Source organism: Aplysia californica, unplaced genomic scaffold (assembly GCF_000002075.1).
Source record: "Aplysia californica isolate F4 #8 unplaced genomic scaffold, AplCal3.0 scaffold00162, whole genome shotgun sequence".
NCBI classification, from domain to species: domain Eukaryota; kingdom Metazoa; phylum Mollusca; class Gastropoda; order Aplysiida; family Aplysiidae; genus Aplysia; species Aplysia californica.
The window spans coordinates 649452-670823 of record NW_004797432.1 but is presented as its reverse complement, the minus strand read 5'-3'; the positions used below and the strand labels follow the sequence as shown (position 1 = coordinate 670823).

At 38.2% G+C, this 21372-nt stretch overlaps 1 protein-coding gene across 1 annotated transcript in view; it reads left to right on the top strand.

Annotated features, from left to right (window-relative positions):
• LOC101852543 (serine/threonine-protein kinase Nek10) overlaps positions 1–21372 on the top strand; it is a gene marked incomplete in the record, with an annotated part of 66138 nt that overhangs the window by 29938 nt on the left and 14828 nt on the right. The window contains 19 exon segments of the mRNA XM_035969603.1: positions 130–254; positions 997–1095; positions 2099–2225; positions 2968–3046; positions 4575–4642; positions 7346–7425; positions 8226–8312; positions 9257–9346; positions 10237–10371; positions 10876–10969; positions 14123–14159; positions 15350–15498; positions 16277–16444; positions 17133–17306; positions 17585–17726; positions 18238–18359; positions 19052–19154; positions 20252–20330; positions 21107–21236. Of these exon segments, the coding sequence (XP_035825496.1) occupies positions 130–254; positions 997–1095; positions 2099–2225; positions 2968–3046; positions 4575–4642; positions 7346–7425; positions 8226–8312; positions 9257–9346; positions 10237–10371; positions 10876–10969; positions 14123–14159; positions 15350–15498; positions 16277–16444; positions 17133–17306; positions 17585–17726; positions 18238–18359; positions 19052–19154; positions 20252–20330; positions 21107–21236 (2088 nt within the window).

Sequence of the window (21372 nt, the reverse complement as noted above, 5' to 3'; positions counted from 1 at the left end):
GGGCGGGGGGTGGTCAGACCCACTAAAAAAATTCAAAGTAATGTCTTTTACTAAAATTATATGTTTTGGCAAATTGAGCTGTGTTTTTGTATGATTATTTCATCATTTTTTGTATTTTTGTATTTTCAGCTGCCTCCCCTCAAGTATACCGTTGGCAAAAGGTCGCGTTTGACCAGTGAGACAGCTTCCAGCCAGCCCTCCTCCGGGACAACCCAGAATGCTGCACAGGAAGCTGCTCAGCTGGAACATTTTCGGTAACAGCTTGTTTCAGAGACTAGAAACGTTTTTGGTTGGCCACCTTGTTATAGGTGGTGCCCATTGGAGGATCGGTTTGGTGCGGTTCAGTTCAGTTCTGTTTGGTCGGTTACGTACTCAGTACCCATTGGCAAGATCGGTTCAGTTTTTTTCGATTTGGTCGTTATGGCACAGAACGAAACCGAGATGACTTTCAAGAACGTACTTGTCTGTTAAAGGCGGTGCCTAGTTACCCGCGGCCTTAAAAACTTTACTTTTACTTTTATCCGCCGCTTATACCTTTCTGGGTGTCGTAGGAAGAAAGAGACGTCTCGCTGCCAACTGCCGGAGAGCTTGGGTCAGGGGGATGCTATTAGTTGTTACTCTTTCCTTGACTCCGTCTATCCAGGTCTTAAAATGTCATTATAAAGTCTTAAAAAACGCAGTGGGGGAAATGGGAACTGGTTGTTTGTCCGGATGGTTGTTACAAACAGGTGACTGTTAGAAGAGGTTGTGGTTGTAGCTCCAACTTTTGTATTGCATATAAAAATGTGGGTCTGAAAAACTCAAATACCTTTCGAAATGAAAACAGAACTGAATTTTAGATCTAACCATTGTTGTTTTTGTATCAGATATTGTGTAATGTGGTCCTCGAAATGATTCATGAAAGTGTAAAATTGAAAAAGAGAATTTCAGCTGGTAAAATCTGCTGATGGCCATATTTCCACTGACCTATGTTTCTATGTCCATCTATCGGAACAGGGATCGTTACAAAGATGAGCGCCAGTTCAGCAGTCGAGCCCAGCACCAGCTCTTCCTGGATGTGTGTGTGGCACTCACCAAGCACAGGCTATGCTCACAGTACGTGGTGATGATCCGATTACGTTAAGTGGATAAGTGGCAATGACCTAGTTACATTTAATGGATATGTGGCGATGACCCAATTACTCTTAATTGATATATAGTGATGACAACTCAACAACTCTCTCTATCATTATCCTTCTGTCTACCATCTTGTGTCTCTATTTTTTCCTCTTTTGATCTTTTTCTCTCCTGGGTTTTTGTCACTGTCTGTATGTGTCTGCCTATCTGCTTCTCTTCGTGTTTGTTTGTTTATCTCCTTCTCTGTGTCTATTCCTGTCTCTCTATTGTTGATTGGTTGATATTTGAGTGATTTGGGCATTATTTTTCTTTTCATTGTGTTTGACTCTTAACTTTTCATTGTGTTTGACTTTTAAGACTGTTGCTGTTGTGCAAACACATACAAGATGTGGCATTTACTGTGCTGACTTACTAATAAACTTCAGCTCTGATTCAACTAAGCAGGCACACATTCTGACACAAACACTCCCGCAAGCCGAAGGAAATAGGGAATAAATACTGCAGGGGATACTTTTACAAACTCATTTCAAATGAAACATCTCATTTTTGTGTTTAAAAGCTGTGGTTTTATTCAGTTTTCTGCATTTCTCATTAATTTAGTGGTTGTGCTAATGTATGTTGTGGGGCAGCCACTTATCCGATTTTGTTGAATGTCCATCTACAATGACGTCTTTATTTTGCTCATCAGTCTTTTTAGTTTTACATTAGTTTTTGGTAAATATACAGAATTAAAGAAGTTAGCAATATCTCAGCTTCTATTCCAGATAGATGGGTATTTTTTTTTTCATCGAATGCAAGGCAAAGGAACAGGCTGATACCAATAACTCCAAATGTCAGTTAATTGATGAGTGTCTGATTCTATCGAGTTGTGACACATATAGGAAAAAAACACAAGTGGGCAAGTAGGAAGTGGCCATTTGTATGGGTGATTGTCTTGGACAGGTGGCCGTAGGCCTACAGTTTCGACTGCATTTTGTTTCAGAGAGTGGCTGAGCCATGCACCACCAGAACACATCCTGCTGGTCCTCATGTGTCTGCGTATTTTGTTGAGGGACTCCAGCTACCAGAAACATTTCTTTGAGCTGGACGGCATCAAGTCTTTGGTGGAGGTCAGTTTGTATATGGAGAGTACAGGGGAAAAATGACATAAGTCTCAATTTTCAATTTTTGCCTCTGCTTGGTTTGATCTGTTGTTTGCCTTGTTCCATTTTGGCCATCATTACTATTTTTATTATAATGTCACACCCATGAGATAAATGCGGAAGTCATTTTTAGCCTTTTTGAGAAAATGAGAAAAAGCTGTTTCTTTCAAACAGTTGACTCTGTGAAACGCTTGAATTTTGGTACACTCAGTTGATTTTATTTTTGGATTATTCTTTTGTCCAAGTGAATTATATTACCAAGCTTGCTCTGCTCTTCATTTCAGTACCAAAAACTCCAAACCGGCCCAAAAATGACTTTGCCAATTATCTTATGAGCGTGACGAATATAAAAAAACCATTTGTACATAGAAAGAGTGGGAGTAGTCCATATTAAAATGTGAAAAGAAGGCAGTGGTCCTCTAAATTTTGCATGTGACTTCATTCTTAGGTCTCGACGTGTTTTTTAAAATATATCGATTACTTTGGTGAAAGTCACATGTTATGTACATTCTGAAAATCACGTTTTACAGGAGCGATTAAAAAGTACAGTCATCCTTTCCCAGCACTAGATGACTATTATGGGTCAGATCTGCTTCTGCTTACTAAATCTTAAAAAACCCAGAAAAAGATCAGTTTTTCAATAAGAAAATGATCTTGTGTTTTGCTAATTTTGTTGTTTGAAAAACTTGATTTGTGTCATCCCCTGCAGTATTTCCAGAGAGTGACAGATGAGTACCTCTACAGTACCAATGGCCTCATCTCAGTGGACATTCTACAGGAGATGACAAGTACGTTGTCAGTTGTGGTATTTGTGGTTTTATTTGTGCAGTGTATTGAAGAATTTTATTATGAATATAGTAATGAATTATCTATACTTATTCTGTTAGTGTCCTTTGGAGCAAGAGCATGATTTATGCATGCCTAGAGAGTCATTTTCTGAACAGACAAGAGGTTGTTGGGAAAAGATTAGCATCGGTGGTTGGCAGGTGCTCTGGTTTGGTTTGTTTCTTCTTTCCTATCAAACGTCTGTCGTCATTATCTCCCCTCCTTCTTTTTCGTGTTTGTTTATATGAACTTATTGTGTTGCAAGTGCCGTAAAACTCTTACTAAAACTAAACTGAAAAGATTGGAGTAATATTGTAGAACTTATTTTCGAAATCTGCGAGATGTCTTAATGAACTAGTGAAGCAAGTGGCGACTGCTGCAGAAATCTTAAATTACAAAGACTATTTTAGAAGTATTCTTTACTTGTCCCTGTTGCTTCAGTCTGTTTCACTTTCTGCTGGTACGGAATGCTAATATCAGGTCACCAGTAACTGTGATGTTGTTCAAGGCATCTTGGTGGGTGGTTGGTGGGTGCTCTGGTGTTGTTTGCTTCTTCTTTCCTATCAAACATCTATCGTCCTTATCTCCCCCTTCTTCTTTTTTATGTTTGTTACTCTCTTGTAACACCTCTAATCTTCTGGCGCTCATATAACCTTATGCAGTTGTGAGTGCCTATAACCTCTACTATAACTACAACTGAAGTAAGGCATCTTGCCATTGAAAGCAGAGGAGACCCGAGTTCAGTTCCAGCATATTAGTTTTTCTGCAGGTTGTTCCCTCTCAATGCAGGAAGGCCTTGACTGGCAGGGTCGGAGCACGCCCCCTATATGATCTACATTGTGTCAGTGAGGGGGTGTGAAAAAAGAAACAAAGAAAAAAGAATTCCTATATTGAGTCACGACGCTGTGGAATCAGGCACTCGTCAATTTTTGGGCATATGGAGTTATTGGTCTCATCTAAAAGATTGCTAATTTGCCTTGTTTTCGATTTAAAAAACTGTCCATTTATCTTGAATAGAAGTCGAGATATTTGCGATTGAAGGAGGTGGGGGTTGCCTGGTTTCAGAGGTAAAATTAGCGAGAAAATAGCCGCCAAAGTTTGGTGACTTCAAAGCTTAGGAGTCCTTGGAAACAGCAAATTAATTTTTTTTATGCCTTTAAGTAATGTTCTACAATAAAATCCATGCATATAAGTGTTTTTGAATGGACATACAAGGTGTTGAGGCAAAAAAAAAAAGAAAAAAAAGTCCAAACTCGAAAAAATGTCGATTTCTCAGATTTCATTATTTTGACAAGCGCCTGATTTCACCACGATGCCTCTCACATATAGTGCTGCTCTCTAAGTCAATGATTCAGATCCTTTCTATTCATTCAGGCCATCATTCATGGTAATTGTACGAGACCTCTTTTTGTCAGATCTGTTAAAATACCAAAGTGAGGATTTGCAAATTTACCAGTGCTCTTCACATTCTTTTGATTTCCTATTTTCCAGACATTTTCCAGAAGTTGTCAGCCTCTGTTGATCGATGTGATTGGTTGATTAGATACAAAACACATTTGGTGAGTGCACACACGTCTCTGTCTTTGTGTGATGGTATTCTGCTTCATGTTTGACTCTATGTGTGTTGATACTTGATATAACACATTGTCAAGATGAGCTTCTGTGTTATTCGTATACTATATTATCCAGGGAAGAGGGGAAGGGGGGGGGGGGGGGGGGGGGGGAGAAGGTGCAAAAGTAGGTATACAGTTATGGAAAAAGAAAACGCATACCATGCTTATTGCCTACAAACAAAGGAAAAATGCATGTACATGTAATAACATACACTGCCTTCATTCCTTAGATAGATACTCAGACTACTTGCCGTTGGTATTATTCCCTTCCTCAAATAATCTTAATGAATTAACTATCACAATAATGATGTTATACCCCCCTTTGTTATGTAAAAGCAAAATTATCATGAAATGAATCCAACTTGCAGATGCCTGGTTTTTTTCTTTTTAATTTTGCTTCGTGTGAAGCTCCTCAATATATTGGTGTGCCTCATGTCTGTTGATTAGTGTAATATGCACTAATTTTTTATATGTTCACAATCAATGGAGAGGGTTTGCAGGTGAAATCTCGCTTTTATTTTGCTGCCTACTGTATACTAAAACTCACAGTTTTAGCTTTTTGTGGGTCTGTTCTGTTCATCATAGATTGCGTACTCAGGCCTGTCAAGTACTTCAATAAAACAAAGCTCTCCAATTAAAAAACAATTTTTTTTTGCTTGTGGAAGAACTCCAGTCGAATTTGTATAAAATCTGATTTTTTTCCTTGAGTTCCATTTCCTTTTTGTCTTATGCGACGTATTGTTAATGGCGTGAAAGTACACTTTTTTTATCAGCATTTATTTGCGTGTACTTGCAATAAACATTTATTTGCAACAGTCAGTTTGTTACATAAGCTTAATCTACTGGGGTTCTGGAGATTCCGATTTTTTAAAACCAAACTTCTATTTTTGGGGGATATTTTAAGGAAAACTCTTATTCATGGTCATGGAGTGGTTGGCAGGTCTGCGCACTGATCGCCAGCGTAAGAATGTTAATTTGTTTCTTTATCAGTATTATCATTGTCTTTCCTTGTTAGATGATGAACAATGGGTGAAAAAAAGTATCATGAGTGGAGTAAAATCTCAAATTTCTTTAGGAAAATGAATGAAAGAAAATAGATTATCTTTTGAGCATTACTTTCTTGGAGACATACAAATTGTTCTCCGCAATTTACCGATCGGCGCACGCTGCGCGTTTTAACGATCGTATAATTGCGCGGCAATCTTAAGATTGGGCTGTGCATTTAAACGATCGTACAATTGTATCGGTCTTGTGAGCTCTTAAGTTTCATATCTTAATTTTGATTTTAATTTTCATATTTTTACACTTTTGAAAATGTATGTCAATGTTCCTTGACGTGAGTAAAAGAATAAAGATGAAAGTGAAGTGAACTTTGAGTTTGATAACTGGCATTGTATCATTCTTGTGGGCTCTTCAATTTTTTACACTTTTGAAAATGTATGTAAATGTTCCTTGATTTGAGTAAAAGAATAAAGACGGAAGTGAATTTTAAAAAAAATAATTTAAAAAAAAGTATATTAACGCAATCTTCAGATTGCCGCGCAATCATGCGATCGTTAAAATGCGCAGCGCAATCTTAAGATTGCAAGATTGCGCCGATCTGTAAATTGCGTGGAACTCAGTCAAACCTGTCTAAGAGTATCATTATAATGTGAAAAATATGCAAGAGAGGAAATGGGAAGTGGCCGTTTGTACAGGTGGCTGTTTGAGCAGGTTTGACTATAGATGCTTTAAAATTCTAAGCATTACTTTTCTGAGATATACTCTTACAATCGCCTTTGAAGTCAAGACTGTGTTCTTTGTTCGGACTTTTGTATGTCTTATGTGTACCTGTGTTCACTGCCATTGTATTTCAGGTGTGTGTCACGTGTGTGTAGAAGGCAAGCTATGTGTTTGTGTACATAGTCAGCTTTGTTCATGTATTCCTCAAATTGGAGAGTGGATGGTTGGAATGAGGGCACTGCTTCTTTTCTGTCCTTCTGTGGTTTATGTTTGTCTGCAGTAAATTACTGTTATTGTGCTGATGTGCTTCTTTTTTAAAACTCAAAATGACGTATATTCTTGCCTCATATTTGTAATAAGTGGTGCATGTTCTTGCCTTGTGTTTATGATAAGTGATATGTGTTCTTGAATTGTGTGTGTAATAAGTGGGGTGTGTTTTTGCCTAGTATGTGTAATAAGTGCCATGTGTTCTTGTCTTGTATTTGTAATAAGTGGTGTGTGATTTTGCCTTGTATGTGTAATAAGTGGCCTGTGTTCTTGCCTTGTGTGTATAATAAGTGGGGTGTGTTTTTGCCTAATCTGTGTAATAAGGACCATGTGTTCTTGTCTTGTATCGGTAAAAAATGGTGTATGGTCTTGCCTTTGATGTATTTAATTAGGGCCTTGTTGTGTTTGCCTTTCATCTATTTAATAAACCCCATGTGTACTTGCCTTGTGCGTGTAATAAATTGCATGTGTTTTTGCCTTATGTATATCATAAATGGTGAAAGTTCTTGCCTTGTGTTTGTTACATGTGGTGTACTTTCTTGCCTTTGTGTGTGAAATAAGCAATGTATGTTTTTGCCTTATTTGTGTAATAAGTGGTGTATATTTCTGTGTCAGCTTGTGTGTAATAAATGGTGTATGTTCTTGCTTGTGTGTCCACAGCCTCTCGTACGACTGCTGACGGCCACTGACGTATTTGTCCTCCATTGCTCCCTGTATGCACTTATTGGCTTGGCTCAAAGGTGGGGCATTCATGTCTACCTGTCATGTGGCTTGCTATTGGACTTTTTTGGGTGTGGTCTGCTCTTTCTACCTCTTATCACTGTTGCTATTGTCCTCATCAACTCTTGGTGAAATGTGGTGGTTTCTGTGCTCTGCATCAAGTCTCAGGCCTTTTAGCATTGCGTGAGAAATCCGTGCTGTTCACATTGATGGGAGTTATTGAATAATTGATGGTTGAGGGTGTTTCTGGTTTTTCTGGCTTGTTTTTGTCTGTCTGGGTTTCTGTGTCTGCTTTCTTGCTTTGTCTGGGTTTCATTGTCAGCCATCTTGCTTTGAAACCAGGTCACTTTTATTATTCGGAGCTATGCACATATTAGATAAGCACTACAGTGTGTTCTATTTCATCTGCTTTTTTTTTTCTGTCTTACCTTTATTGGTTCTCTTGCTAGGTTTGGCTTCTGTCTCTCTCTCATTGGGTGACTGGCAGCCTCTCTGGTGTGGTTTGCTTCTTCTTTCCTGTCAAACATCTATATCGTCCTTATCTTTTCTCCTTTTTTGTGTTTGTTACTCTCTTGTAATTTCTCTAATCTTTAGCTCTAATATGGCCTTATTGTGTTACAAGTTCTGTAACACTCTTACTAAAACTAAAAATGTCTCTCTCTTTCTCAATACAACATTCTGAACATTCAGTTATACTCTTTTTATCTCAAACTGAATTTGGCTCCTCATGGAAACTTTTGCTCATATGCTCATATTTGTCTCTGGGCACACAAACCGAATTCTGTATGACTTCTTGGCAAAATCTATTTTTTTTTCACAGCCCAGGGCCTCGTTCTTGTATTGCTGAGCTGAATGCTGTTGAAATGTTACTGAGGATCATACAAGAGTACGACACAATCTCTAAAAAGTAAGAAATGTCACAGATATCTGATTTTTGATTGTCACTCTTCTTCTTGTAAGGTAGTAAAACATGCAAGACATACAAGGATACATAATTGAATATGAATGCGATACTTTCTTAACATGCTTAGCTGACTTTCTACCATGAGTTTCTCATATGAGAGGCAGGTCTTATTATATATCTCTGATGGTCCAAGCACTTTGTCTTAAGTAAAAGGAAACAATTTAGATGACTTGCGCGCACTCAAACAAAAATTTGGTAGCAAATCAACTACTGCCTCTTGAGAATGATTTATTATTGGGCGAGGGAGTTTGTTCTTGTATGCTTTGTTTGTCTTACTGGCTTGTGCTGGTAGCAGTGACATCTCACCACTGAGTGAGACTAACTGTCTATGAAAACTGACAAAATGTTCAAGCTGCAGAAATTTCTTGTTGTTTACACTTTATTGGGGCGAATGATGGTGGTATTTGTGTGTGAAACTCTTTTTTGTCTCTAAGCAGCAGTGTGATTGAAAATGTGTGGCATTGTGGACTGAATTTCTGTATGACGGTAAACAAGAAGATTCTTTCTTTATCTTTGCTTGGATTTTATATATAAAGTTAACTTATGTTGTTGGAGTGTGCAACTGGTAGTTCTTGTTTCTTTTCTATCCCGTTGCTGTTTTTGTCTGTCTGTGTTGTTTTTTCCGTTCACTGAATTACCGTTATTGTGTCCTTGTGCTTCTCTTTCACTTCTCATCACTCCTGTCTTCCAATCAATAAGCTGCAAATAAAGGCTCTTCACCTGTCTCTGTTCTGAGCAATCTCCTTAACCTCCAGCCGTTTCTTTTCTTTACTCAAACTAAAATTCAACATTTTATTGATTTAGTGTGTAACTATAGTCTGTATGTAGTGCACACATATACAGAGTAGTGACTCCTTCTGACTCTTGGCATGTCAATGTCTCTGCAGACTAGCAGCCAACTTGTTGCGGTGTTTATGTGACAATCAGCAAACCAGAGAGAAGGTCAAGATGGAAGATGGGATTCCACTACTTATCAGGTAAAATGCTCTGGATATTTTACTGAAATGTGTGTGGTTACAAGTGGATTATCTGGTGTGGTTTGTTCCTTCTTGCCTATCAAATATCTATGGTCCTTATTAAATCTCTCCTCCTTCTTTTGTTTGTGTGCTACTCTCTGGTAACACCTCTAATCTTCGGCATTTATAATATAACTTAATCGTATTGCAAGTGCCATAAAACTCTTTAAAACTAACCTCTTCTGGAATTACATGTTCATGCTAGATGTTTGTTATTTTCAGTGTCCTTTTCAATGCGGGTTAGTTATTTAAAAGGTAGCACCTATGTTTTTAATATCCTTCTGTAATAGGGCTGACAGCTTTTAGTGACTTCAACATGAGCAATAGATTACTGACAGACAGAGCGGGATATTTGTCAGGGTCAGGTTATGCCTCTAGTGTTATTTTTGCCTACGTCAAAGTGTAACTTGCAACATTTTCTTTGATGTTTGAAAGTCATTTTGAGACTCAGAACAAGACTGAAAGTAAACTGATCTGTACAAGTTTTAGTAACTGAGACCGACTGTGTTGTTAATAGTGACTTTTGCCTTGTCTTTGTAAAGTTGATTATTTTCACTCACGAAGAGAATTTTAAAAGAAATATCTGGAAGATATGCTTAAAGCTTGGAGCATGTATCTCTTTTGGGAATTTACAACTCGTCTTGTGCTTTTTAGTGGGTAGTTGATAGATGTTATGATATGGTTTGCTCCTTTTTTCTGATTAGACATCTACCTTCTATATTTCTGCTCCTTCTTTTGTTTGTATGTTTCTCTCTAATTTTCAGTGCTTATATGACCTGAAAGTGTTACAAGTGCAATAAAACTTTTACTTAAACTAAAAGAAAAACCTTGTGTATTTTTGCCCCCCACAGTCAGCTGGCCAGCAGTGACAATGTGAGTCTGTTGTGGCATGTGGTCTGGTGTCTGGTGCTGCTCTGTGATGACGCCGAGTGCCGGGTGGACATCTCACAGTTTGGAGGAATTCCCCTCATCCTTTCACTACTGCAGTGAGTCCTTCATATCTTACTGAACAAATGTGGGTGGTTGGAGGGTGCTCTGGAATGTGTGGTTTGCTCCTTCTTTCCTGTTGAACGTCTATCGTCCTGGTCTCTCTTCCTTCTTTTTTGTGTCTGTTACTCTCTTGTAATACCCCTATAATCTTCAGCACCTGAATGACTTTATTATGTTGCAAGTGCCGTAAAACTCTTACTGAAATTAAAAAACACTTTGGGTCTTACATGTGTGAGGTGTGCTGACAGAATGATTAACTTGTTGCAATATGTGAGTGGAGATATCTGCTGAAAATTGACACAGGGGTCATATTTGTAGAATTTCAATTACCAGTGCAATTTTCTTCAAGTTTAGCATGTCTCTAAATATTTCATATGATCAAAGTGTATAAACTTTCTGCTGGGGTTGTGATGGTTGGAAAATAAAGTACAATATAGAGCATGCTGTAGAGCCTGTATAGGAGTGGTATAAATGATATTATAATTATTATTTAATTTCAGTGAACGCAAGTTTGTGAGTGAGCGCACCGATGCCAGTAATACAGCTGTGGCGAGTGCTGGAGTTCATCGAAAACCCATGCAGGCAGAGGAGCTGGTGAGTGGTGATGGGGATCATACTGTATAGTATAAATCAGAGATGCCAATTTTCTGGATAAATCCTGAAAGCCAGATTTCTAAAATTGTCTGGATTTTGCCTGACTGCTTGATATAAGATGTGTATAAAAATGTGGTATTTAAGTTTTATGTCCCTGCGCATGTGTTTCCACGGACCCTGAACAGTTGAGGATTTTCTTTTTCCTTAGCCAATTATCATCTCTGACAAATGTCTAGTGTTTGTATCCTCTTAGTTTCAGCAGTTCTGATGGGATAAATGACCCACTAGTGTCTTTCTAAAACTATATACTCATTGGAAATTGCCTTAATAGTTTTGGTTGTGGAGGCACATGTGATATGAGCAACTTTAGGACAAGCTTTAAATGTCTGTGACTGTGATGTTTTTAAACTATCTATATTTTATCAATCAAGGCTAGGAAGCCTGTTGGGGCTAGCTTTTATAGTTTAGTGGTTAGGCTACCAGTCTGTTAATTGTGAGGTTGCGGGTTTGGGAATTTGAGCCTCAGGCATGACATTGTGTCCTTGGAAAAGGCACTTTACAAAAATTTTCCTCACTTGACCCAGATGTGAATGAGTACCCGGCCATAAACAGCGAAAGATCTTTTCAGTTTGTTAGTGTTTTAGCGCCTGTAAAATGGCAGCTTGCACTGAATGCTTCCCAGGAAATTGAAATTGTTTCAGAATGCTATCAGGTCTGCTGGAATAATAATATATGGACGTGATGGGTCTAAGTGTTGACATTTTATGTATTTTTTCTGTTGCTCTGTAGGCCTCCGTGAGCAAAGAGACAGGGGTTAAGGTCTGGTTGTGCTGTTGTTGTTACACTTACCATCTTTCTCACCCTCACACTCTGACATCCCCAAAAGTATGCACACATGTGTCACGACATGAATTTCTACTCAATAATGACTTTGAAAACCAAACTCTTGTTTAGATAAGGGTGATGGGGAGGAATTTTCATCACTGTAATGGAACAGTCCAGTTTGTGTCATAAATACCTTGCCATTGGACATATGCTCTCTCCAGACTTAATGATGAATTTGTAGATTAATTTGCAAACATATTGAAAGGTGGCAATAATGAGATACTCATCGCTGCCCTGTAAAGTTTTTTTTTCAAGCACAAAGCAATGGTATGGGCTAAAAAAAATTACTCTTTCTTCAAATCTGATATGATAAGGAATTTTTCCATCATGTTCAAACATATACATTTATATTTCATGATAATCCTGCTTGTGGGCAGTTTGAAAGTGAAATGTATCTTTTTTCTTTTTTGTTTTCCTCTTTTCTTAAGTCACTACTCTGTCTCTCTTTTTAAAGACAGTCAGCAGTTCTCTGATGGTGGATGTTTTGACAGGAGCCCTACTGTGATTTGCTCCTTCTTTCCTATCAAAATCTGTTGTCCTTATTTCTTCTCCTTCTTTTTGTGTTTGTTACTCTCTTGTAACATCTCTAATCTTTGGCACATGTATGATCTAATTGTTTTGCAAGTACCGTAAAACTCTTACTAGAATAGTACTCTGGTGTACTTCTTTTCAACTTGAAATTATGAAAGCACAACTTTCCCCACAGGTGTGTCACTACACACACTAACAAGCCACACACACACACACACACACACACACAGGACTCTGTTTGATTACGAACTTTGCTGTGTAATGTTGTGTGTTCTGTACCCCTAATGAGTAGAAGCTGGCTGCGTGCTGTATAAGGTAACGAACTTGACTTCCTTTGTGAAAGTTTTGGGTTTGTTTCTGAGTGGAATCTGTTTTTATTTTTTCTCTTCTTTTCTCGAATATTTTCTCTCACTCTCTGTTCTGATGGGTGATCAAGTGATGTACATTCAAAAGACCTACATTGTGTCTCTTACAGTGGTAAACTTCAACAACAAATGTACTGAGTTGTGTCTCTCTCTCTCATATATACAAACACACAAACTCTCATTCACACATGCACATGCACATTTAAGCACACACACACAGGCGCGCATGCGCGCACACACACACACACACACACACACACACACACGTCCACACCCAGACTTACACTCACACTAATACACACGGAGACAGACATATACGCTAGATATACGCTCAAGTGCACACACTTTGAGACAAATGCATTCACACTTCTACATACTACACAAGCGCACACTATCTCCCTCAGAGTCACATTGAAATGTATTAATTGGCACTGAACTCTTAGTTTCCCTGTCATCATCTCTCCACTTTTTTTAATATTTTAAATTTGATGTTTTTGTTACCATGACTGCCACGACTTGACACACAATTTGATTTTTTCTGTTTTCTTTACACTCCGACTAACTCTTTTTAGTGTAATCTCTTAGAGATTTAGCAGCTACTCAGTTCAAAACCAGCTGTTGCTAATCGATATTCAGCGTGTATTCAAAGTTTGCAAAGAAAATATAAAAAGAATTTTACATTTAGCTATAAGTTCATTTTTGTCTTGAGACCACAGCATTAAAGAAAAGGAATTACTTTTTCATTCTGGCGTCCTTTTAAGTTTAAGATGGGGGCTCTTGTGGTCAAGAGGTTACGTCGTTCGCCCCTCATTTGAAACCTGACAGCGACGGAAAATTTTCTTCTCTAAATTTTCTACTTTCGCCTCCTTTCCCGCTCTCAAACCATGTTCTGTGGTCTGCTTTCGTCTCTACTTTCTGCCCCCTCTCCCCGTCCCCTTTGTCCCGTTTGTCCCCTCCTGACTCTTTCTGCAGCCTTTCTACTGCTACTCCTTGGCTCCTTCTTACAATACTGCTGTCTTTCAGCCACCCCCCTGATCTTACGGTAGGTAAGATCCAACACTTACCCTTCTCGGATAAGGGCAAAAAATCTCGAGGGTCCTGCGTGCAAGTTGCGCTCGTTAAAGATCCATTGGTTGTCCTAAAATCGATAAGAGTAGGCTTCGGCCACCAACAGGGCAAAGTAAAACAATTCCTACAAAACTGAAAATGTTTAAAATGTACGTGCGCTCATATGACCTTATGCAGTTGTGAATGCCGTAAAGCACTTACCAAAACAAACAATAAGTTTAAGAAACTGCTTCTTTTATAGTGCCTGTCTCGGTTAGTCTGTACTCTAATTGTTGACTTTGTTTTTCTTTATTCTTTTCCGCAGGAAGAATTCATTGATGAGCAATTCAACTTGAGAAAAGGTATGTTGAACATTGTTAGTTTTGAGTTTTGTTTATGTGTACACATTTTTGTTTGTATGAGTAAAAGTTTGTAGTTCAGTTTTTTGATAATGTTACTGCCTCACTGAAGAAATGGTTTGTGCTCTTAATAGTACAACCATTTTAATAGTGGAGAGTATTTGGATGTGGCTAGTAGGTTCTACTTTTTTGTGTGCCTCACCATTTCTACCTGGCATCTTGTTTTCTCTCAACTTTTAAGGTTATTACTGTGTCTGTCAACACTCTCGTAAATGTATATTGTCGACCAGCTGTTCAGATGTTGTCAAAAAATATTTGTGAGGTGTGCTGACAAAATGAGTTACTTCTCGCAATCCAAGAATGGAGATGTCGGCCGAAAATCGACACTGGGGTAATATTAATAGTTTTTCAACTGACGCCATTTTCTTCAAGTCTACCGTGTCTTTTAGTATTTATACTTACAAACTGTAAAAACTTCACCTATCAAGTTGATGGATCAATTGCCATCAGGCTGAAATCCGAATTTGTCAGCACACCTCACATTTCTTTATTGCAGTTTCTTAATCTGTGGTATCATTTACTTGTGCTCAAGAAATATTTTGTCGAAATTTAAATTCTAAATATTGAAATAAAAAAGCGAGAACAAAAATGCATTATGTAGGTACTGTTGATAAAAAAAATGAACCAGTTTTTTACTTCCTCCTTAGAAATTTTGCTTTCTAGACTTATTACATTTGAACAACTTTCCAATGATATGCTAACAGAGAAAATGGGTGGTTGGTGGGTGCTCTGGTTTTGTTTGCTCCTTCTTTCCTATTACCCTTATCTTGTCCATATCTCATCCTATTGTCCTTATCATATAATACCTCTAATCTTTGGCAGTTGGTGGTTGGCGAATGCTCTGGTGTGGTTTGTTCCTTCATTCCTATCAAACATCTATCATCTTTATCCCTCCTCCTTCTTTTTTGTGTATATTACTCTTTTGTAACACATCTATTCTTCGGCACTCATATGATCTTACCTTGTTTCAAGTGCCGTAAAACTCTTACGAAAACTATAGCTAATCTTCAGCACCTATATGACCTCATTATTTTGTAAAAGTAAGTGGGATAAAACAAGATTCCGATTTTTTTATGACTGGCGTATCCGAGGCTGCTTAAAAATTGGAATATGTTCTGTGTTGTCCCACACAGCATGCTGTGCGGCCCTGACGGAGCTAGTCTTGACGGACAGCAGCGCACAGCAGATAGTGCAGGCTAACGGCCTCTACGCTCTGGGCCTCCTCATTCTGCCTCAAGAAGTGCTCTCGGAGAAGGAGAGAAAGCGAGCCACCAAGTTACAGGTGAGCGAACACACCTGGCTTATGGACTGACCACAATGTTTGCTTTTGTCTTGAAACTGTGTGCTTTGTACAGTCAAGCATGCGCCATAGCAAACACACACATAGTGAAACATGCGCATAGGGAACACTCATCTAGTGAAGATATTCATAGCAAAACATGCTCATAGTGAACAGATTTTCAAGTCCCAAATTTTTTCTTTCTCTTAATATGTATTCTTTCTATTTAAAACACATACACAGCGAAATTCATGCATAACGAAAAGATTTCCATGTCTCGCTGATTTCCCAATGTGCGTGCTAGACTGTATTTGGATTGGGTATCTTTTCTATAAGAATGGTTGTTAGAGGAAACAATTTTCTGGTCCTGCTTCTTTGCTATCTTTCTGTCATTTCAGTTTATTAATACCCAGCTCAATGTGATCAGTATCTTGTGCTTCTCTTTAATTCAAACAAAGAAAACCTTTTCCTTGATAAAGGAACTGTGATTCAGACCCCATTGAGAAAGAGATTTGAAAGTTTATTTTACTGTTGACTTCTGCATAGAGAAATCAAAACCCACATATTTAAAAGATACATTTTATGTCAGGGCATAATGGTTTTGGTACAATTGTTTTCTGAACAAAAAAATTCTTGAGAATTATTTAAATGTTTATTCTATTTTTTTCAGTTGGTATTGTAGATTGGACTCAGTGACATACTTTTCTTTGGAAGCAGAACTTATTATCATTTATAAGATAACAAGAAGATGTAGTTACAAAAATTCATTTTTTTTTCCCAGCAAAATGCCTTCCGAGCTTTGCGCTTCCTGTTCAGTATGGAACGAAATCGGCGTCTTTTCAAGCAGTGGTTTCCGGCTGACCTGTTTGAGATGTTCATTGATGTAGGCCACTACAACCGAGACTTGAATGCCTACAAACCTCTGGCTGACAAAATCAACTGTCTGCAGGTGAGGGGTCAGAGTGTATGTCAGCTACTGTCTGTGTGTTTAAATTGGGATGGGACAACATTTGCTATTTTGCTTTCATTCTCTTACTCTTTTTTTTCTGTTCTTCGGTCTCTTTTTCTTGCTTCCTCTTCCTTCCATCCTTATCTCTCCTCCTTTTGTTTGTATGTTACTCTCTTTTCACATCTCTGATCTTCAGCTCTTGTGTGACCTATTTGTGTTGCAAGTGCTATAAAACCCTTACTAAAACTAAAATCAAAGAAATTTACAGACTAGTGGGCTCCCAATGTCAGTGGAGATGAGTTTTGGTGAGAACTTGGTCAAAAGCTTAACCCGTTCTACCACCCTTGAGCAGTGGCCCTATAGTGGGAAATAACTTGTTATGAACTGCTTGTTTATTTAAAGTAGCAATGTAGAAACCCGTATTGATCACAGTAATGGTGTAACCATGTATTGGAAATCGCCATAAATGGACTGGAAGGATTACATTTTGTTGTTTCCATGCTATAATTACAATGGGGATTTGTAGGCCTACGATGAGCATGTTCATTATCAAGCTGGAAAAAAGATTGTATGAAAAACAAAGAAATACTTTGTCATGTTCTTTGAAGAGTATATTTTGAGGTGTTTTTTTTAGCTCTAATCAGAATGTTCCTTTTTTTTACACATTCATCAATTTCCTTACTTACAGAAGGAAGAAGTAAACAAGATCTACGAGAGCATCTGTAACACCAACCAGAATAAAGCTGCGACTAGACACATCAGAGAGTTTGCCGTCTTTGAGCTCCTGGGCACTGGGGCTTTTGGCGCTGTCTACAAAGTGCAAAAGAAAACAGGACGACAGTCCTTTCTTGCTCTGAAAGAGGTACATGTCCTTGCTTTTGTTGTCTGAGAGTAAGAACTTTGTGAATTATATTGCAGTTACAAATATATTCATAGAATATTTGGTTATAAAAAAAGATTCTTTATCTTATAAATTCAAATACTGTTGCTGTCTTTGATGATTACTTTTGCTTTATCTGAATTTATTTTTTACTGCAGATTATAATAATGCTTTACTTCAAGTTTTTTGCTAAACTTGATGTCTTAGAAATTAATGACTACCCTTTACATGTGACGATTTTGTCTGTTTATAATCCACAGGTTAATCTACAGAATGCTGCTTTTGGCAAGAATGATAAAGAAAAGGCAAAGAGTGTCGGGGAGATTACATATGAGCTGAGGATCATGAAGGAAGAGATGAGACATCCTAACGTTGTCCGTTACTACAAGACGTTCGAGATAGGTGAGTGGAAAAGATATTTGATGGAGGTAAAAAGATTGGGTTTTGCAAAAGTTGGCTCCCCTAGAACAGATTTTGTGCTCCGGTGTGGTTTGCTCCTTCTTTCCTATCGGATATCTATCGTCCTTATCACTCCTCCATCGCTTTAGTTACACCTTTAACCCTATCCGTACGCACTGGGGCCATTTTGTACCCCCGGGATTGTATTCTTCACATTTTAGAATACTTCTAGTACGAAGATCTCTTTGAAACTTTCAGTATTTCTCAAAAAATTGTTTTGACAGACTGTTATGCAAAGCGTACTGATCAGATTAATGAGTAAATTTCCTCTTTGAAAGTGGTGGCACAGAGTTCCCCACATCTTATGGATCCGATAGTAAAACACAACGTACGGATAGGGTTAATCTTCTGAACTTATATGACCTAATTGTGTTGCATTTTGTAAAACTTCCACTAAAACCAAACGTATAAATTTTTCACGCTTTGTCATTTTTTGCTTTGTCCGTGAGAACAGAAGACAAATTGTACATTGTGATGGAGCTGATTGAGGGAGCCGCCCTGGAGGAACACTGCAAGTCTCTCAAGGAGAAGAAAGATAGGTTTGAGGAGGCACGCATCTGGAGCATTCTGCTACAGGTACGTAGTACGTCTTCTAGTTTCTGGGTGTCGCTCTCTGTATGCTGTACCTGCATTCATTACCTCTCTTTTTTCTTTTCTTTGTATGCTTTTCTCTTACAAGTGGATGGTTGGTGTGTGCTGTGGTGTGGTTTGCTCCTTCTTTCCTATCAAACATCTATTGTCATTATCTCCCCCCTTCTTTTTTGTGTTTGTTACTCTCTTGCGACACCTCTAATCTTCGGCACTTATATGACCTTATTGTGTTGCAAGTGCCGTAAAACTCTGACTAAAATGAAACTCTCTAACAAGTGAGTGGTTGGTGTGTGCTGTGGTGTGGTTTGCTCCTTCTTTCCTGTCAAACATCTATTGTCCTTATCTCTCTTCCTTCTTTTCTTTGTGTGTTCCTCTCTGGCATTTGTTCTAATATTCTGCACTTATACGACCTATTTGTGTTGCAAGTGCTGTAAAATGTTTACTTAAAAGATCTTTTCAGTGATGATAATGTAATAGAATTTCATTGACCCTTGAAAAATATATTGGGAGTGGAGGGTTGTCTTTTTGCTTGAGCTTGGAGCATTGGTGAACTTGAATTGAAAAATATTCTAAAATGCATTCTGCCAGTGGGTGTGGTTTCTGACATGATGGGGGAAAAAAAAATTATATAGTGGTATTTAGAGTTGAAGCTGATACAAAATCTGTGATATCTCCAGCTGATGTTGGCTCTCCGTTACCTGCACAAAGAAAAGGGCATTGTCCACCGAGATCTGACTGCCAACAACATCATGCTGGGGGAAAATGACAAGGTTACCATCAGTAAGTTTTTAATGATAATGATGATGATGATGATGATGATGATGATGATGATGATGATGATGATGATGATGATGATGATGATAATAAAAATAGTAATAATGATAATGATAATAATAGTAATAATAAAGATAATATTATTGATAATAATTGAATTTATTTAGTGCACGTCCATGCTCTATGTGATTTACAACTATCATAATATAATAATAATAGTAATAATAATAATAATAATAACAGAAATAATAGTAATAACGATAATAGTGATAGTGCATGGCATTTATATAGCGTATTTCCATAATTTCTATGCTCAGTGTGCTTTACAAGACATGTCATAGTAGCCTACAAAGACATTAAAATACATGCAGCTTTCATGTACATCATGCAGACATAAAATGACACAACTTTGTGTATAAGTTTTCGCATGCTTACGCTGTGTGAACGTATGTGTGAGTGTGTATGGGGATGGGTTGAGTTGAGGAAGGAGGGGAGGGGGGGTGGGGGTGGAGAGGTTGCAGAAACATGATCATTATCAAAATGTGGACATAATCTCATTCTTCGTCCTTGTTTGGGAGGGGGTGGGGATGGAAGGAAGGTCCGCAGTAGCACAGTCATTGTCAAAACTGGGCATATTCTGATGCTTTTGTCTTTAATGGAAGGGAGTAGGGTTTTTTAGATGTCGTTTAGGGGAAGGGATGTGAGTCCATGACTCTGATATGGAATGTGTGATTATGTCAGTTGTGACACATTTTTGCTTTTGGCTTACTTGGGAGTTATGTGAAATATGCCACGCTTTCCGCTAAATCTATGTGTGAGGTTTGCTGACAGAATGAGATACTTCTCGCAGTCTGCACAGGCATCAAATTTGTTGATTTTCAAAGCATGTAATTTTTTCTCTTCAAATAAATGTGTTATTTCATACTTATAAATTGTACGAACTCGATCTTTAGATTTGACATAGCTAGCTATTTTCATGGGGCCAAAATATGAAGAGTTCCTAATTTTGTCAGTACGCCTCACATTTTGCTTTTTACTTACTTGCGAGTTGTGTGAAATACACCATGCTTTCCAGTAAGTTATTTTTTATTCTCTGTCCCCAGCTGATTTTGGCCTGGCCAAGCAGAAGCGCAGCGACTGCAGCAAGATGATGTCTGTGGTGGGCACCATGCTCTACTGCTGGTATGTTGCTCTCATGTTCACTGATATGTTCCGTCGGTGGTTGGCCGGTACTCTGATGTGGTTTGCTCCTTCTTTCCTATCAAACATCTTTCATCCTTATCTCTCCTCTTTCTTTTTTGATATTGTTACTCTCAAGTATCACCTCTAGGTCAGTCGGGGAATGGCAAGTTGTACGAGCTATCCATGATTTCAAGTTTTCTGTGTTTGTGTTTTCTGTGCCCGACTGTAGTGATATGAGTGTTGAATTTCCTCTCTGTTGTGTTTCAGCCTCCTTTTTTCCTATCAGACATCTATTGTTCTTATTCTTTTCCTTCTTTTGTTTGTATGTTACACTCTAATAACACATCTGATCTGAATCTTTGGCACCTATGTGACCTGATTGTGTTGTGCTTCAGCCTCCTTTTTTCCTTTCAGACATCTTTTGTTCTTATCTCTCCTCCTTCTTTTGCTTAGCACATCTGATCTGAATCTTTGGCATTTATGTTTCTTGTCAGCTGATGTCATGATTAATTGAGTAATGGACAGGATGTGTAGGTTTATCGTTCTTGTCTTGTGCACACCAGGATCAGGTTTTTATGCTTGAGCGGTATACCTTGTATTATGTTGTATTATGTACATGATGGTCTTGATGATTCTTGCCTGCCAGTAGCACTTAGGAGAATAGGCATATTATATATTACAATTTTTTTGTTTCAATAAATTTGTCTTTGGCAATTGATTTTGACATCAGCGTGACATAGATTCATGTATAAAGACCTGATTGTGTTGTGTTTCAGCCCTGAGGTAGTGCAGAGCCAGGCCTATGGAGAGAAGGCTGACATCTGGGCCCTTGGATGTATCCTCTATCAGATGTGTATGCTGGAGCCTCCCTTCTTTAGCAGTAACATGCTCACACTAGTCAACAAGGTTTGTGTGGATGGATGGATGATGCATGATGTGGGATTTGTGTGTGTGTGTGTGTGTGTGTGTGTGTGTGTGTGTGTGTGTGTGTGTGTGTGTGGATGTATGTGTGTGTGAATGAGAGAGAGAGAGAAAGAGAGAC